Raw genomic sequence first — 17,657 nt, 5'->3', positions numbered from 1 at the left:
CACCTTGGGGAAGAGAAAGTTGAGACTATTTGGATATATTTTTTAAAGATTTTATTTATTTGAGAGAGAGAGAGCTCACACGCATGGAGGGGAAGGGGCAGGGAGAGAGTGAGAAGCAGACTCCCAGAGCAGAGACTTCACCCCAGGACCCCGGGATCATGACCTGAGCCGAAGGCAGACACTTAACTGACCCAGCCACTCAGGCGTCCCTACTTGGATATTTTTAAAGAATTAGTAGTCCAGGGGGTGCCTGGGTGGTTCAGTGGGTTGAGTGGTTGAGTGGGACTGGCCTGTCTCTGAGTAAAAGTTCAGAAGAGCAGGTCAGTCCCCACCTGTGCAACCTCTGTTCCGGGCCCAGGTAAAAAGAGTGCTTTGCTTCCACATTTCTGGGCAAGCAAATTTGTAATCACGGAATAAGTAAAAGCAGCAATCCAGTAGCACTAATATGGATACTGGATTAGTAACTGGCTTTTTAAGATGTTTGAAAGCGTTCAATAATCTGAGATACTAAAGGTCTGATTTATTCATTTCCAAGGGCCCCTTAAGTGCTTAGGAAGAAGTTACTGGTTGGATTTGTAGATCAAGGAGATTCTGTGTGTAATTGAAGTGTAGAAGGGAACTGAGTTAATCAGGTTTGTAAGGCACACCAAATATTCAGGGGGAAGTCAGATCTGTCAAACTCATAATCTAACTGAGCATTATTCAGAGAATGTGAAAGTGAGTTTTACATCCAAATTATAAAATTAATCAGCACAATAACATTGGGAAGCAAGTGGAAGGCTTAAGAGAAAGAGATTTTTTCTTTAATAACTAATAAGTTGATCATAAATGTAGACATAAATAATGCACAAGTCCCCTCCCTAACTTGGATGTGACTCCGCCACTAAACTGATGAAGTGCTGTCCCATTTATGGAATGGATGAATGAGGGGGTGGCCTGGGCTGCCCCCACCCTAGCCAGCAATCCCCCCAGCACAGCACACACAGGCAAACAGGGAAGCGTGTCGCCTTTATTAATACTTTCAGCCCGCAGGAGACCCCATGCCAGAAGCTGAACCCCAGGGTCTGGTTGTCCTCGCCGAACACACCAGGCTTTGGTACAGAGGCACTCAGGATGGGCAGTGGAAGGGTCTCAGTGCTCAGCATTTCCTGAGTGGGCAGGGGCCTGGGAAAAGGCAGAGCCCTGATGAGGTCTGGAACCCTCCTCACCTCCCAGGGGACCTGAGCCCTCTCCCGCCTCTGGTCTCTAAGATCAGTCACTCGGCAGATGAGAGCCTGCTGTCCCTCCCAAGGGCTGGGACAGCCCCAGTGCATCCTGGAGGGGCAGTGATGGTGACATAGGGCGAGTAGTAGGGGACAGGGCCACCCTGACCCCTCTCACCTCCATAGCCATTTCCCAGGGGGCCACTGCTGCCTCTCTTCACCTCAGGGTTGCCTAAGGCACAGATAAGCCAGGGCACCGGGTCACGAGGGCTTCAGAGTCCTCCTGCCCTCCCCAGCTTCACCCCGAGCCCTGGGAGACTGCCACTCACCGAAGGGTCCAGGGCCCAGCTCTGGCCTCAGCTGTCCATAGGTCGCTGGGGGGAAGGACAAAAGGTAGGAGCACTGAGTCCCCAGTGGCCCTCACGTGGGGTCTGTGACTCCCCCATCTTGGTCTCGTGTCCAGGCTCATGCTCAGGGTCCCCTGCCCCACCTGCCTCTCCTCAAACCCCGCCCATTCCTGCCTAATCCCTCCTGTCCCTGTCCTACACCTTCTCTACAGGCCTGTGGGTGTGCCGAGGCCCAGGACCCAGCTCCCTTCAGCCACACCGGACAACCCCACGATGCTCTTCCACACACCCCCTTACCTGGCTGGCTCCTGACCCCTGGATATGCGCTTCCAGTCCCATATCCAGGCTTCAAGGCAAGCCCCCAGGGCTGCACGGAGGGCCAAGAAGAGCCCCTTAGGGCCCCAGCCTGACCTGTAGAAGGAGAGCTACTGTGGGCACCCCTGCCCACCAGCATGGGACATCTGGGATGCCACAGGCCTCCCAGGCCCTCAGAGGTCCTTGCCAACTTGGCTTGGTCCCCATGTCCCTTGCCAGGGTTCACCCCCTAAACACTCCTTTCCTACCATTTGCTTCAGGGCCTGGAACTGCTGCTTTGGGGTACACTGGTGCTTCATCCCCATACCCTGTAAGAGATCCAAGTGATTCCTGCCCAGCCCCCGGATGTCCCTCCCCCTGAGCCCCTACACTCTGCCCTCTGTCCCTGACTCACCATTCCTAAAGCCATTGGCCCCGGGGAACTCTGGAGGAGGGAGGAGAAGGTCAGAGACAGGAGTAGCCCCTGAGCCCAGGGCCACCCACCCCAGGCCAGCACTCCCAGGCACCTGGCTGCGAGTGGGCCTCGGGGAAGATCCCAGCTCCCAGACCATTCCAGTAAGCAAAATCTGCAAGGCAACAGTGGGAGAAAGGCTGGGTGAGTGTGGGGGAAGGGGGGGCTCAGGGTGACCAGCTCATGAAGAGACAGGAGACGGCAGACAGACAGACAGACTGACACAGAGGAAACCAACATTCTCCCCACGCTCAGCCAGCTAACCCTGTGCAACCTCTGGTGTCCCACCTTCTGGAAGCCTGTCCTGGCCTCCCTCTGGCAGCTTCCCTTTCCACCCCAGGACTGTACCTCAGTGCGCCACTCGACCCTCACCTGACACACAGTGGCACCTGTCTCTGGCCATCATTATGGCCTACTGCAAGTGAATGCATGCTGGTTCAACAAGGAAGGAGCCAGCCACAGCAAGAGACAAGGACAAGCAGGGCTTGCCATAGGGAAGATAGCCGCTTGTACCCAAGGGGCCCAGGGGGCTTACCGACTTTCTGAGGCTTGAGGCCACCACCAAAGCCTGAGAGAGAGGAAATGGGGGACAGAGATGGAGGAGTCAGAGAGCCAAAGTCTCTGACTCCCCTCTTCCTAAGCTAGGGGACAGGAGAGGAGGGGAGGGCAGGGGCCTCCTCACCCAGTGCTGTTCCTGCTCCATAGCCATTCAGGGGCTGGTATCCTGTGAATAGAATGGAGATCAGCGGAGAGCACCCAGACTTTCCCTAACTCCTTGGGGGCCAAGTATGGACCCCTTAGGGGCTCTGAGGAGGAAGAAGGGATACTCCCTATTGACAGGAAATAGAACCAGAAGAAATGGGCTTAGAAAGCAGCAAGAGAAACTGCGGGTAGACTCGGGAAGGGACTTCCTGGACTTAAGGAGCCTCAACACCTGAGGCAGACTGGGGCTCAAGGATTATAGAGGAGTGACCCTGATCTGATCTGGCGACAGGAGGCAAACGGAGTCACACCTGCTTTCTGAGGTTTCAGCCCCCACTGGATGGCCGGAGTCGGTGCTAGGAAGAAAGCCATGGGATAGGAGTGAGCTTAGGGCAGGGAGGGTTGGGAATGCTGCAGTCTGCCCTGGGGGTAGGGGCTGGGGAGAGCTGCCCTAATGGGGGTCCCGTGGGGTCTCAGGGCCAGAGTTTAGGCTTTCCCTCAGCTGGCTCTCAGTGACAAGCCTCAGTCTCAGTTAAAGAATGGGCCTGGGGGCTTCTGAGCAGCCCAGCTAGACCCAGCCCCTCCTGGGACCAGGGATCCCCTGGTGTCCCCCAGGGCCCCCCACTCCACACTGACCTGGGAACTTGCCGTTCTGCCCTGGGGGAGAGGGCTGAGATTTGGGGCCCCAGCCGCCCCCTTTATCAGAAGGGACCCCCGAAGTGGAAGGCCTGGGGAGCAGTGGAGGGACCCTCCCATTGCAGGGACCTAAATGGAGGAGGAAGGGGGAGGGCAGTGAACCCAGGCTCGCTTCTGCCCCAGGCTGCTCTGCCAGCCTCAGCCTGGCCAAGCCACGAGCCTGTAGTGACTTCCAGGGCAGACACAGCTTCCAAGGGGGGCCACTGGTCAGGCCAGAGAAAGCCCCACTCCCGTGGCGCTTGGGGGACATGGGGACCCAGCCACCTAACATGGCTCCTGCTGCCAGCCCACTTAGACCCTCTGCCTTCCAGCAACAACCCTCCTGCCTCTCTCCTGGGGTGCCTCCCTTCACACCCAGCCCTGCCCCAGAAGCCTCACCTGGCTGGGCCCCCACCCCATTTCCGTTGCCATATCCTGGAGAGAAAAAGCAGGGATGTGAGGGGTAGTAATTTGGGGGGGAGGGTTCTGGAAGGAGGCAGGAGGAGGTGCAGGATAGAGATGGGGGGATCTCTCACTTGCCTGGCTTTCGAGGCTTCACACCCCCTCCCAGAGCTGCAGGAGAGACAGACCCCCTCAGACTTCAGACCTCAAGCTCCTAAGAAAGAGCCCTGTCTCCCCTCCCGAAGCCCCTCGGCACTCACCTGCTGGGAGCTGCAGCCCTGGCCCTGGCGTGTATCCTGGGGAGAAAAGCAGGCATGAGGGCTGGGGCTGGGGTGGTGGCAACTTCAGGGCAAGGCAGGAGAGGGGCAAGGATGGGCTCACCTAGCTTTGAAGGGCTCATGCCCCTTCCCAGGGCTGGGGAGAGACAGAAACAGGCTGAGTGACAGCGGACCCCGCCCTGCCCCTTCTCTTCCCCAGGACCCAACTCTTTGCCCCATGGGGCCCTGAGCCCCCTCCTCCCCTGCCCGCCCCCCCAGCACTCCAGGGCCTGCCCCTGCCTCCCTCACCTGGCTGGGCCCCCTGGCCTGGGAAGGCTCCGGCTCCCAGCCCATTCCTGTAAACTGGGAGACAGGGTGTGGGTTGTGAGGGGGAAAGCAGTGAGGGGAGTAGACAGTTTCTGGGGGTAGAGAGCAGTAGGGGCCCGATTCTAACACTGATCCCAATTCTGGATTTTTCCCACAGCACCAAGCAATTCTCCCAACACCAGCTGGGTGTCTGACAAGGTAACTCAATCCTGACACCAGCCACCTGCAGACAGCCTCAGACCCACAGGTTAAGGGCTCAGTCCCCACCCCCCCATTTCAGGTACACCCCCAGCCCGGGTGGCCACCTGTACATCTGACCCACTAGCTATAAACCCAACTCCTTGGGAGTGACTGATTTGCTAGAGCAGCTCACAGAACTCAGGAAAACTGTTTCCTTACTAGAATCCAGGCTTATTATAAAGGCTAGAACTCAGGACCAGTGGACAGAAGAGATGCAGAGGCCAGGCGTGTGGGAAGGCCTGAGGGGCCTCCGCCCTCCCCACACCTCCACGGGGTCACCCACCCAGAAGCTCTCCCAACCTGGCCCTTTCGGGTTTCTAGGGAGGCTTCGTTACACTAGCCCGGCTTGTGACCCTTTCCATCTCCAGCCGGCCCCCTCCCCAGAGGTCAAAGGGTGGGACCGAAAGTTCCAACCCTCTAATCACCAGGTGGGTTCCCCTGGCAACCAGCCCCCAACCTTTGGTGACTCAGGGGCTCTCCAAAAGTCACCTCATTAACATAATAAAAGACACCTCTACAGCTCTCCTCACTCAGGAAATTCCAAGGCTTCGAGGGGCTCTGTGCCAGGGCCTGCAGATCAGTTATTTCTTGTTAGAAGTCACAGTATCACAGGGAGGGAGGAAGGCTTTACCTGGCTTCTGTGGCTTCCCGCCCTCACCAATGCCTGAAGAAGAGATGGGAGCAGGTGAGCGACCTACTCCCCATCTCTGGGCCTCTCCAGAACCCTGGCAACTGGCCCCAGCGCCCACTTCCCTACCTGGTCCGTAGCCCACGGGAACCGCAGGGCCTGTGGGGATGGAGAGGCTCAGGTACGGAGGGCCAGAAACCCAGGGCCTCCTGGGCCTCCTGCCGCCTCCATTCAATCACCAGCCCCGTCCTCTCCTAGTCTGGCAGGACCCCCCGGAACAGGGCCTGGGTGAGGACCAGCGCTTCCCGCCAGGCCCTCCACACCTCTCCCCTCAGTACCTGCTCTGTAGCCTTTGTGAGCTGGAGGGCCTGTGCTGGCAGGGGGAGGAGCAGGGGGTTGGGGCTGGCTAAGGTAGGGGACCGCCTGTGGTCCCCCTTCGGAGCCCAGCCAGAACCAGGGCTCCTGGAGGCCCACCAACTGCTCTTAAGCACTCGCTGCCCTGCTCCTGCAAGGCCTGGAGGGAGGCGGGACACGATGCCGGACTTGTACCCCCCCCTCCCCCCGCCCGTTGCCATTCCTGAATCCTGGGCGGGGGTGGGGGGGGTGGGGGGGGTGGGAAGGACGACAGATAGACAGGGGGTGTGAATGGGGAGAGATAGGCAGGGGTGAGGCTCACCTGGCTTCTGGGTTTTACCGCCCCCCACCTAGGCTCCGGAGGGGGGGTGGAGGCTGATGTTGACCCTACCAGACCTCTTCTCAGGGTCTCCTGTGTCCCCAGTTCCTGCTTTTCTCCCAACCCCCCGGGACCCAGACCTGGCTGCCCTCACGTAGCTGGGCTCCTGGTCCATTTTCGTTACCATATCGGGGAAGGAGAAACAGGGGTGGACGTGAGGGGCAGTGTTTGCAGGGGTTCAGGAGGAGGCAGGACAGAGCCGGCCGTGTCAAGAAGACGTGGGTGTCAGGTCGCCTCCTCCCTCCCAGGGCCTCCCGGGCCACAGGCTAAGCTCTCCATCTCCCCACCACGTGGAAGCCAGCCCTCTCCTGTCCTCATCCGGGCCCGGCCCCTGGGAAGGCCATGCCTCCCAGCGGTTCCCTGATCCTGGAGAGTGATAGGGAGGCTGAGGAGGGGGTGCTCTGGCTTCAGGGGGTTCACGGATACAGACAAGACTGGGGCAGGACTCACCTGGCTTCTGGCGCTTCATGCCCCCCCCAAAGCCTGGAGGAGATACAGGAGCAGGTGAGGGGCCTGGGAGCCCCATCTTAGGGCCTCCCCAGGGTCCTCCCCACTCTGCTCCTACCTGCTCCATATCCGTTCTGGGTCACTAGGCCTGAGGGAAGAAGAAAGGTGAGTTGGGGGACTTGGGGTCCAGCTGAGGTAGAGGTGAAGGTGCCCCCTTCAGAGCCAAGCCCGAAAGCTGGCATCTTGGAGGCTTCCTCCAGTGCTCCCTCAATTATTTGCCGACCCTGCCCCTACATGGCCTGGAGCGGGGAGGGAGAGGGTGCCCAGATGCAGACCCCCAGCTCCCCCCCACCCCAGTCTCACCTGGCTGGGCTCCCAACCCGTTGCCGCTCCTGAATCCTGGGAGACAGATGGGGGCTGTGTGAATGGGGGAGGGGAGCTTACGGTTTGGGGGTGGAGATAGGCAGGGGTGAGGCTCACCTGGCTTCTGAGGCTTCATACCCCCTCCAAAGCCTGGTGAAGACAGGGAGCAGATGAGGGCCCAGTCCCCATCTGTGGGTGTCCCCAGAGCCCTAGAAGGTGCCTACCTGGTCTGTAGCCATTTTGAGTTGCAAGACCTGATGGAAGGCAAGAGGGGCTCTGGGGCCAGTCGCTCTCTGAGGCTCCCCATGGAATCTGGAATCTACTGCCACCCCCACCCAGTTGAGCCCCTGACCTCTCCCTGGGGCCCAACTCCCTGGGGAGCCTGAATGCTGCCTGGGTCCCCTCTGGTCGGGCGTCACTGCCACCACGTGCATCAGCCAGCCATGGAGGCTGACTCTGTGACATGGCTTCGCCCCACCAAGCACAGGGTCCATACTAGCCCCTGCCACCTCGGCCTCTGAGCTGTTTCCAGAGCCTGTACCCTCTCTGCTGCTCTCACAGAGGCCCCAGCTCAAGCACCCACAGATTTTTCAGTGGGCCCCAGAGGTCCTCCCCCTGGCCTCCGCCTCCTCTTCCCCAAATGCTCCTGGCTCCCCACCAGTCACCCCCTGGCCACTTGTACTAACGCTCCTTTCCTGTCCACCCACCCCAGCGCACCCCAGGCTCTGGAGGGGCCTGTCTCCCACCTGGCCAGCCCCTGGTGGTCTGTGGAACTAACGTTGCTCACACCAGGTGGGAGAGGTGGCAGTGGCAAGCGGGTCTCACGTGGTTTGTGTGGCTTCAGTCCTCCCAGGCATAGGGAAGACCAGGAGGCTGACTGTGTGCCCCCCCCCCCCCCCGCCCCTTGGATCGGAACTAGGCCTGGGCTGCGCTCCTAGAGCTCCAGAGCCTCACCTGGTTGGGCTCCTACTCCCGGGAAGGCGCCGCCTCCCAGCCCATTCCCATTCCTGAATCCTGGGGAGACAGAGCAAGAGGGAATATGAGGAATCTGGGGCTCGGGGGCATAGACAAAGAGATAGCTGGCAGGGAGACAAAGCGGGGCTCACCTGGCTTCTTTGGTTTTCCGCCCCCTCCAAAGCCTGGGGGAGAGACTAGCAGATAAGGGACCCAGAAGCCCAGCCCTGGCTCCCAGCTTCAACCCCATCCCCTTGCTACCCCTGGTCCAAAGCTATTCTGAGCTGCGAGATCTATTAGGGGTGGGGGGGTGACATGGAAAAGCGGGGTGGTGCTGAAATAGGCCCCCAGACTCCCCCCTCCCTGCTGCCTGGACCCCTCCCCTCCCCTCACACATCCCTCCTTTCAGCCTGGCTACCAGAGTGGGGGAGGGGGCCATGGGGCCTGTGACAGGAGAGGGGCTGGGGAGGCAGGCAGCAAGGGACCCAGCCCCCAGACCTCTCCCCACAGCTGCCCTCCGTCCCTCCGGCCCATGTTTAAGCCCCACGCTTCCTGCCACCAGCCTCAAGTCCTCCCACCTAGCCCTGGAGCCCAGGGTGGTTCCCTCTGGCTTAAAACCCCAAGGGTACGTTCCATTGCAAGCTTAAAGCCCCTCAGCACTGGGCATGCTGGCTAGCCCAGGACAGGCACCTGAACGCTGGTGGAATTAAGGAGCCCCTAAGAGCCAGTGCTTCGGCCTACAGAGGAAAAGCAGTGTGAGGCCTGGGCTTGGGGAGGAGAGCCAGGGGCTGGGGGACCAAAGGCAGGGCCTGGGGAAACACCCAGAGCCACGGAGCCACATGTGGACATCATCCCATCCTATCCTCTCCTCAGAAATCAGTTTTCTGGGCGCCTGGGTGGCTCCGTCGGTTAAGCGGCTGCCTTCGGCTCAGGTCATGATCCTGGCGTCCCGGGATCGAGTCCCGCATTGGGCTCCCTGCTCAGCAGGGAGTCTTCTTCTCCCTCTGACCCTCTTCCCTCTCATGCTCTCTATCTCTCATTCTCCCTCTCTCTCAAATAAATAAATAAATAAATAAATCTTAAAAAAAAAAGAAAAAAGAAATCAGTTTTCTCCCCTCCAGTCCCTGACCTCCCTAGCTCCTCCCCAGAACCCCAGCTTGTCCCAGGTGCCCTCACCTGGCTGGGCTCCGACTCCCATCCCATTCCCATTGCCGAATCCTGGGAAGACAGCAAGAGGGAGTCAGGGGAGGCCGGAAGACCAGGTGGAAAAAGACAGAAACATAGGGACAGCATGCAGCTCACCTGGCTTTTGAGGTTTCACGCCCTCTCCAACTCCTGAGAAAGGGTCAGGGACCAGGTGAGGGAGCCTGGAGCTCCCTTGAACCCCCACACCCATGCCTATGCCCCTCAGTCTCCACCCCGTACCTGGTCCCTGGCCACCATCCTGAGCCACAGGGCCTGTGGAGGGGGGCGGGGGATTGGAGCTGGGCCAGTGTGGCTTCTCTGGGGGGGCTCCCCCCTCCTGTGCTGCCCTCACTCAGGACCTCTGTGTCCCTCAACTGTTCTTTGTAGGAAGCATGCCCTGAGAAGGGCTTGGAAGTTGGGAAGACCCTCCCCAAGACCACAGCTCAGGCCGTAGGAACGACAGCAGCAGCCCAATGAAGGGAGCAGTCCCTCAGCGGGGTGACACACGCCCAAGTTGGGGACACGGAGAGAGGGGAGAGAGGACAGCTCTCCCCTCACCCCTCACCTGGCTTCTGAGGATTCATTCCCCCTCCCATACTATTTGCATATATTAGCTCCTTAAAATTAGCTACCTACCTAGCTGGTTAATTAGCTAACTAAATTAACAAAATATAAAAAATCCAAAAAACTAGAAATACCGGATCTTCTGTTACTACTTAGCTACCTCCTCAATTAACTCTTAAATCAGTTATTTCCTTTCTTTCCCTTCCTTCCTTCCTTCCTCCCTCCCTCCCTCCCTGGGTTGAGACCAAGAGGCTCCCCCCACCCCCAACTTTCTCCCCTACTTATTCTCTGTTCCAACTCTACCCCTCCGCCCCCTTTCCCCTCCCTGGGCTTAGGCTCCAGGTATCCTCAGCTGGCTGGGCTCCCAGCCCTGGGAAGGAACCAGCTCCCAGTCCGTTTCCATATACTGGGGAGACAGAGCCAGAAGAATAAGAAAGAGGGGGCTGGGCTTCCAAGGGAGCCAGACAGAAGGCAAGGTGGATAGAGGGGTGGGCATGGAGGGGGCATCTCACCTGGCTTCTGGGGTTTCACACCCCCTCCAGTGCCTAAGAGGGAGATGGGGATCAAGTGAGGGTCTCAGATCCCATTTCAGGAATACCTAGAATCCTGACCCCAGCTCCCAATCACCCTGGGCCCACCTCTACCTGTTCTGTAGCCATTCCGAGCTGGAGGACCCATAGGGAGGGGGAGGGATGAACAGGGGAGGTTTGGAGTCCTAGCTGGGGTGGGGGTACAGGACCCTTAGACCTCACCAGAAACAGCAAACTGGAAGGCTCCCTCTCTGCCCCCTCAATCATTAAAAAATCCTGATCCTCCCCTCTAAGGCCTGGGAGGGAGACAGACAGAACCAACCCCCAAAGCCCACCAATCTCACCTGGCTGGGCTCCCAGCCCGTTCCCATTCCCAAATCTTGGGGGGACAGATGGAGATAAGGGGTGTGAGAGAAAGGTGGGGAGACAGAGCTGGGGCTGGGCAGTGTCCACCTGGCTTTCGAGGTTTAATAGTCCCTCTGAAGCCAGGGGAGATCCAGGGAAGAGGTGAGGGTCCCAGGAACCCCCCCCCCCGCCCCCAACAGCCATTCTGAGCAGCAGGCCTATGGGAATTCAGCTCTGGTAGGCCCCATCCCAAAGAGGGTGGAGAGCCCAGCTGGTGACCGGGAAGGGGGCCTTGGAGCCCACTCCCAGCAGGCCCAGAGGACTTGCAGTGAGCCAGACTTGCCCCGCCTGCATGGGGTTCAGTGGGGGCAGCACAGAGAACAAGCAGGGACAGGAAAGAGTTGGGGGTGCCCAGGGCGGGGCACACGGGTGAGAGGACATCAGAACAGTCCTGATGGATTCCTAGGTGAGAGGGGAGTGTGTGCAGGAGGAAAAGGGAGGCCAGCCAAAAGGGGTCAGAGTTCACTTCTCTGGGGGTTGGGGGTGGGGTCAGCACTGCTTCTCCCAACCCCCAAGTCCCATTTGCCCATCTCTCACCTGCTCCCAGGCCACTGGGGGAGCCGTAGCCTGGCGGGGCTGGCGGGGAGGGGAAGACAAGAAGTTGAGCCTGAAGGGCCAGGAGGGGCCAAGAGCTGGGGCGCTTCAGAGGACACGGCTGCTCCCATCCTGCCCACCCTCTCAGCCAGCTGTACCTGACCTGTAGCCACTGGGGCTTCCTAAGCCTATGGGTGGCGGAGAAAGGGGTTAACTTAGGAGGGGGCAAAGGGCCCAACCTGAATGCTACCCCTCCCGCTCTGCAAGCATGAGTGCAACCCCCTCTCTGGGCCTCAGTTTCCCCTCCGGTCACAGGAGGGGAGAGGATAGCGCCAGGTGAGCAGCCTGGAGGCAGGGGCATGGAGGGAGGTGTTTGGGCCGTATCCCTGGGGGCAGGTCCCTCTGCACCTTCCTCGGGCGCACAAACACCTCTCCCCTCCATTCTTACTTTGGAGAGTTGATGGACCCCTCCCTTCCTAGAAATCTCATCCTCCTGGTGCCCCACCTCCTAATCTTTCTCTCCTGTAGCTTAGGGGCATCAGGTCTCAGAAGGGAGCCCCTTCTCCCACCCTGAGGACCCCCCAGATCCCTGGAGTGAAGACCCTTCTGTGACACTGCCCCACCTGCTCCAGCCCCTGGGCCCCTTGCCTTGTCTTCTCCCCTCCTGCCCTACGTCCGTCTGGGCCTTTGCCCCTTCTCACTGCCAGGATGTCCTTACCCTTCCCTGTCACAGCTTGACCCCGTTGAAGACCCAGTTCCAAGCCCCTCCTCTGGGATGGTCTCACGCCTGGAGTTGATGTTCTGCCCTATCTCACCCCGGTTCCAAAGCTGCGGGGTGTCTTTGTTCCCCACACTTGAGCTAACTATGGACAAGACTGTCTGCCATGAAGACAGTGAGGGACACATACTCTCCTGTGCCCCAAATTTGGATCCCAAAACTAGGTAGGGAACATCTGGGGCTCTCCCCCAGAGATCTCCCAGACCCCTAGGGGAGAGACCAGGCCCTCTTCCCTGAGCCCAGTGCCAGCAGGGACCACTTACCTTTCCCTAGGCCCGGAGACAGTGAAGGTAGCCCTGGGGAGCAAGGAGATGTGGACTCAGGGTGGGGACCCCAGAGACGGAGAGGGAGAAGGACTCAGGCATTTATCCCTGAACCCCCCAAAACCCTGCCCAGGCCAGACTTCACACACCCGGAGCCCCAGCATTGGCCCAGTGCTGTACCTAGACCTCCCAGCCCTAACCTCAGCTGCCCGCCTCCCGCCCTCACCACCTTGCAGGCTTTCAGAAGTCAAGCAGAGCAGGAAAAGGGCTGTGGGGAAGGCCCAGGTGCCCATGATGCCGAGTGGAGTGGGAGGGCACACACCCTCTGGGCCTTTAAGCACCCCTGCTGGGTGGGGGCTCTCACCCAGGCCCCCCAGCTGTGAGTGGCAGAGGTGCTGTTGGCAGACCCCAGGGGGCCAGCCTCCCACCTCCCTCTGTGACCGGACTCCAAAGCCTGGCCTTCTCCCCGCCCCACCCCTCATCCATCATGAGTGCTGACAGCCGGGACAGGCCCCCACCTGGCCCCCGAGGCTCCTCCACCCCTGTCAGGATTGGGGCCCTGGCGCCAGGCCTTGGGAGCTCAGATTCCCTCCCAGCAGCTGGGAACGGGCAGGCGGGCACCCCAGGCCCAGCCCAAACACAGCTGGAGAGAGGAGGGAAAGCCAGGCCCAGCAATGTGGGGAAGGGTGGCTGGCAGGGGAGACTCAGAAGGAGTCACTGTGTTACCCAGAGAGCTGGGGGCAGAGACCACAGCGATCCAGGCTGCAGTGCAGGGGACTGGGTCTGAAAACTAGGCTGTCCAGCAAGAGCCAGCCTATTAGCTTATCTACCCCGCAGACCCCCGGACCGCACCAGGAGGTGGCCCTTGGGCTCCAGCTGAGCCTGTGTGTCCAAGAGTGGGCCCCCAGTGGTGCTTCTCTAAGAGGTGGTGACACACAGGGAGCCTGTCCAGGGGCTGTCGCCGTTGCCTGAAGGCTTGGTGGGGGTCCACCCACCGCAGGATGTTCTCTCAGTGCCATGTCTGTCTCCTGCTCAGCCCCAGCAGCAGGGACTCTAAGGCTGGGGGACACTGGAGGGAGGGGCACTGCCTAAGTGCCACGGGGACAGTAAGCACTCTGTTTCTGGGGGTGCCCGATGAGCCTGGAGCCCAGGCCAGGCCAGGGGGACCTGGTGGGGAGCCAAGTACGGGAAGACAGAAGAGGCAGGCCTGGAAGTGCCAGGAGTGAACCCCCCCAAGCTGGCTGGGGACAGCAGTGACTCAGGCCCCCCAGACCCTCGTCCAGAAGGCTCCACACCCTGTCTGTCTGAGGGTCTGGCCCCTGCTCAGTCAGCCCCTCCTGGCACCTCTGGCTAAGGAGGGCAGCCTGCCAGTTCAGGCTGCATGACAGGGTAGGGGCCTAGGGAGGGGCTACAGCGGGGAGTTGGCCTGCCGCAAGGCTCCTGAGACCACAGCGCGTGCAGCCACAATGGACGGCAGGGCTTTGAGCAGGTGTCCCCCAGCACGGAGATGTGCCTGTCCCTCCCCTCCCTCTTCACCTCCTCTCCCACCCACAACCCGGGCTGCACCCCGGCACCACACTCCCATGGCCAGGCCTGTGGTGCCCACCTTCCCCGCCACACACATAAGGACCCTCTGTTCCCACTGGGTCCACTCAGCCCGGGGCCCTGGTGCAGCACCCGCACGTGCCCACCGCTTCCCCTGCTGGCATAGAGCTGTGACCCAGAGTCCTGAGCGCTGGACCTTTTACTGGCTGCTGGGAGGGGCTCCAGGGTGGCCCCTGGCCCCAACCATCCCACAAGAGCCCAAAATAGCTGGGATGATCTCTGCAGACTCCCCGGGGAGGGCTTCCTGCTGGGCCACCTCCTCCACCTCCTAACTGCAAGCGCAGGCTCCTGGTCTCATCCAGGGCCTCTGAGACCAGGCCGGCCACTGGATTCAGGTAACGATTGGGTTCAAACACCCGCTCTATCTGGCCAGGACATTGGAGCAGCATTCCAGCCTCCCTGAGCCCGTTCTCTTTCCTCTAAAATGATGACACTAACAGTTCTAGCATGTCAGGGCTATTGCGGAGGGAACTGCTTCTTACTCTGTTTTAGAGATGGGGCAACAAGCAGAGAAGGGACTGGGCTCAGACTGTATAACTCCCAAGCAGGGGGCCTGGGATTTGAAGACAGGCAGTCTGCAGGCCCAGTTACCCAGACACTGCATTGCTCTCTGCCTGCCCTACGTCAGTCTGGGTCTGAGATGTCTGCTTCAGACTCAGTATAGCTAACGGCCCCCTCTACAGACCCAGACACAAGGCTTCCCCCCGGGGCGCCGGGGAAGCTTGGCCCTCAAGGAGGTGGGCACACGCCTATAAGGCTACTGCCAAAGGGAATGCTGGTGCCCAGCGGCACTGCCAGGCTGCCTGGGTGCTGGCATGGCCCGTGGAAAATGCCAGCCAGCCTGGGGACTTGGGCCAGCTTGATGCTGCTTGGGGCCAAGCTCAGTGGGGCGCCCCTGGCCCATGCAACGGCGCCACCCCCACCCCAGCACGTCCAGTCCCTTCAGGTCATCCCCAGCCCTGCCCAGGTCAGCCTGGCCTAAGAGCACATGGACCACGTGGGGCCCAGGAGAGCCCCTGATGGAGTCCCGGCCTGGGGTACCCCTTCTCTCCGAGGCGTGAGGGGACATGGTGGCCCAGCTTCCAAGGAGAGAAGCAACTTTGAGGGGACAGAGCTAAGAGCCCAGGGCAAGGCGACAGCTGGGTGTTGGAAGCGCAAGGCAGAGGCCCAGGACGTGTGTCGCCTAAAATGGCAGAGTCTGTCAATAGACTCCCAGCCAGCTACTCAGAGCAGCACCTGCCAGGGTGGGAATCTGGGGAGGACAGCTGGAGGGGAGGCAAGCGACTTGTGAACTTGCAACTGTGCTGAATCCCCTCGGGTCACCCTCTTGGCCCTCCATCCGGTAGCTCTTTAGCCCAGACCCCTGCCTTGGCTGCCTCTGGGACACCTTTGCCAGCCCCTCCCGGCACTCCCACGATGCAACGCTAACCTCTGTTAATTCCCTCTCACCACCCACTTGCCGGTTTATTAGAACCTAGGCCACCGTGAAATAAGGCAGACACACAGAAGGGTGCATAAGACAAACGCACATTCTTAACAGACACCCATAGAACACCTAGGCAGCTGACACCAAGATCAGCTCCCCAGACGCACCCATCGCAATCTCCTCTTCCGTTATGGTTACCATGTTTGCACGCGGGGACGTCACTTCCCTGCTTTTCTTAAGTCACGTTAGTCCTGTTTCGTGGCCCCATCCCTCAGCGGCTTCCCAGGTGAGCGGTGACCAACTTCTCGGGGAGAGTCTGGGTGCGGCCACGGTGCTGTTGCGGCGACAGGACACACGGGGGCGCGCGCGGCTCGAGCCGGCTCTCACCGGAGTACCGGCGGGACGCCGGGAATCCAGCGCCGGGGCCGGGGGTGGGGGGGGGCTTCCTCGCGGACGGAGCCTCAGCCAAGTTCTTTGGCCTCGCAACTTCCGGGCCCGTGCCTCTGCCCTTGTGGTCCCGGGGCGGGTGTCGGGGTCCTGGTTCCTCTCCTCCAGGAACTTCCTTTTGGCCCAGGCAGCTGCTTTGAAAACTGCAAAACACTACACAAATGACAATGTTACTGTTATTATTAAACAGTAAGCTCCTACTGTGTGCTTGCTCAGCCTTGAGCTATTCATTTTCTTTCGCATTCATTTTCTTATTCAGTCCTCCTACCCTACAAGGAGGTAGGAACTATCATCTCTATTTTACAAACATACAAACAGGTCCAGAAACATAAAGCAACTTGCTCAGGACAGCTCATGTGTGTGGCAAAGCAGGGTAGAGCCCTAATTTTCCTTACACCACGGCCCATGCTCTCACCTACTATCTGTACTTAACTTCATTATTACAGTCCTTCCACAGAGTGAAATATCCATCGGAAGTATATTTTTGAATTTAAAAAAATATTTATTTTAGATTATTGCAAATTAGGCTTTCAAGACTGGGCAGCTGGAAGAAGCCCCAGGTCCCAGACTCCTGGAGACGGGGATGGCAGCTGGAGAGGGGCCCACCTGCTTCCCCAGGCCTCCTGGGGACAAGCTTGGGGTCTTTCACAAGGATCCAGCCTGAGTCACAGGGGCTGTGGCTGCCAGAGATGGAAATGCAAAGGAAGGGTGCACCGAGCGGGGGCGGGATGCAGCCCCCAGAGAAGCTCTAGGTCTATGGGCCTAACCTGGTATGCCAGGCGCTCCCGTGCTGGTCCATGCACTGGAATGTTCGCCAAAGGCGCAGGCACCACAACGGGCTGGGAACTCTAACCTGTCAGAAATTTGGGGGGATGGGGGGGTTCAACAAATAAACCAGTAAATAGAGGACAGAATTTCAGATAGAGATAAGTGTAATACGAAAATAAAGTGGGAAACGAGATGCGATAAGATGGGGAGTGTTCTAGAGAGGGTGGCCTGGAAGCACCCTGTTAAACGGATATAAAGTTCCCCAGGTGAAGGAAGGGGCAACCCCCCAACCGCGCTATTGTTAGGAACCGGCGCTTGCTCCGCCCCGGCTCCCCGCTAAGGACTTTAAGGGGATCATCCAATTTGAACCTCTAGCTGCGTGGGGGAAGCTGCATCAGCTCAGTTTTTGCAGGAGAAGAGACTAATCCGAAGCTCAGAAAGGCCCGGTGCGTTCCCAAGGTCGTTCAGCCAGGAAGGGGCTGAGGCAGGGCTGAGCTGAGCTCAAATCTCAAATCCAGAGTGGTTAGGGCTGCCTCAGAGGTGGCTGCGGCCAGCCTGGAGGGCTTCCCGGGGGGTGGGGAGAAGGTCTGGCATCCCGGTGCGGTGCACGGCAGGCAGGAGGGAGCCAGCGAGCCCAGGTCGCCCCACCCCGCTGGGACCCGGAGGCCGCAGGGACTTCCCGTCCGGTCCCGAGGGACCGCCTCCTGGGGCACCCCTGGGGCAAACCGCCCCTTTTATAGTCTCGAAAACTAAGCCAGCGAGGCGAGGACGGTGGGTGCGGGACTGGGGTCTGGAGGTCTGGGCCCGCATCCCGGGAATCGAGTGGGAGAGGGCCACCGGCCTGCTCGGACCCCGCGCCAACCCTCAGCCCGGACACCTCACCGCCTACCAGCCTCCGCCCTGGCTGGCGCGGAGGAGACGTCGCGCCTGCGCAATGAGAGGGCATGGCCTGAGGAGCCGGCGGAGCGGGCACGGTGACGCGCACGCAGGGACGTGAGGGGCGGAGCCCCAGCGGCCTTGGCGCCTCTGATGGGCTGCATCGGAGAGGGGGCGGAGTTAGAGGCGTTCCTGGGCGGGGCCTCGAGGCCGGTTTGGAATTTTTGGCGCGA

General features: G+C 60.0%; 1 protein-coding gene and 1 long non-coding RNA gene across 3 annotated transcripts; both read right to left on the bottom strand.

Moving 5' to 3' along the window:
• Window positions 1-1,097: 1,097 nt before the first annotated feature.
• On the bottom strand, window positions 1,098-12,610 carry GREP1 (glycine rich extracellular protein 1). The gene is made up of 30 exons (XM_088017055.1): window positions 12,529-12,610; window positions 12,303-12,335; window positions 11,265-11,294; window positions 10,305-10,337; window positions 10,145-10,198; window positions 9,794-9,826; window positions 9,220-9,261; window positions 8,196-8,228; window positions 8,044-8,103; window positions 7,207-7,239; window positions 7,090-7,125; window positions 6,845-6,874; window positions 6,730-6,762; window positions 5,676-5,705; window positions 5,550-5,582; window positions 4,661-4,714; window positions 4,476-4,508; window positions 4,355-4,390; window positions 4,233-4,265; window positions 4,092-4,127; window positions 3,329-3,373; window positions 2,998-3,039; window positions 2,851-2,883; window positions 2,369-2,430; window positions 2,259-2,286; window positions 2,113-2,172; window positions 1,847-1,960; window positions 1,532-1,576; window positions 1,381-1,434; window positions 1,098-1,164 (listed from the first exon to the last, which is right to left on the bottom strand). The coding sequence occupies exons 1-30, from the start codon at window positions 12,593-12,595 to the stop codon at window positions 1,139-1,141; spliced, it is 1,281 nt and encodes a 426-aa protein (XP_087873181.1). The 5' UTR covers window positions 12,596-12,610; the 3' UTR covers window positions 1,098-1,138.
• A 2,808-nt stretch (window positions 12,611-15,418) lies between these two features.
• On the bottom strand, window positions 15,419-17,470 carry LOC114215668 (uncharacterized). Of its 2 annotated transcripts, XR_003610605.1 has the most exons (3): window positions 16,918-17,470; window positions 16,548-16,633; window positions 15,419-15,933 (listed from the first exon to the last, which is right to left on the bottom strand). It is a non-coding gene; the product is annotated as an uncharacterized LOC114215668 (long non-coding RNA). The 2 variants fall into 2 exon arrangements; XR_015766466.1 differs by having other exon boundaries at window positions 16,548-17,470.
• Window positions 17,471-17,657: the final 187 nt, after the last annotated feature.

Source organism: Eumetopias jubatus, unplaced genomic scaffold, assembly GCF_037043125.1.
Source record: "Eumetopias jubatus isolate StellerSeaLion01/CBP00866 unplaced genomic scaffold, mEumJub1_p1.0 scaffold_12, whole genome shotgun sequence".
Lineage (NCBI taxonomy): Eukaryota > Metazoa > Chordata > Mammalia > Carnivora > Otariidae > Eumetopias > Eumetopias jubatus.
The sequence above is the reverse complement of the archived record's forward strand: the minus strand, read 5'-3'. Positions and strand labels throughout refer to the sequence as shown.

What these genes read in the sequence shown, in the direction of transcription:
- GREP1 (XM_088017055.1), bottom strand. Translation starts at nt 12,595, where the DNA reads ATGGGCACCTGGGCCTTCCCCACAGCCCTTTTCCTGCTCTGCTTGACT. An exon ending in AGGGCTGGGAGCCCAGCCAG is followed by an intron (nt 9,827 to 10,144) that starts CTGAGGATACCT and finishes TATATGCAAATA; the next exon opens with GTATGGGAGGGGGAATGAAT. An exon ending in CGGAAAACCAAAGAAGCCAG is followed by an intron (nt 8,104 to 8,195) that starts GTGAGCCCCGCT and finishes CTGTCTCCCCAG; the next exon opens with GATTCAGGAATGGGAATGGG.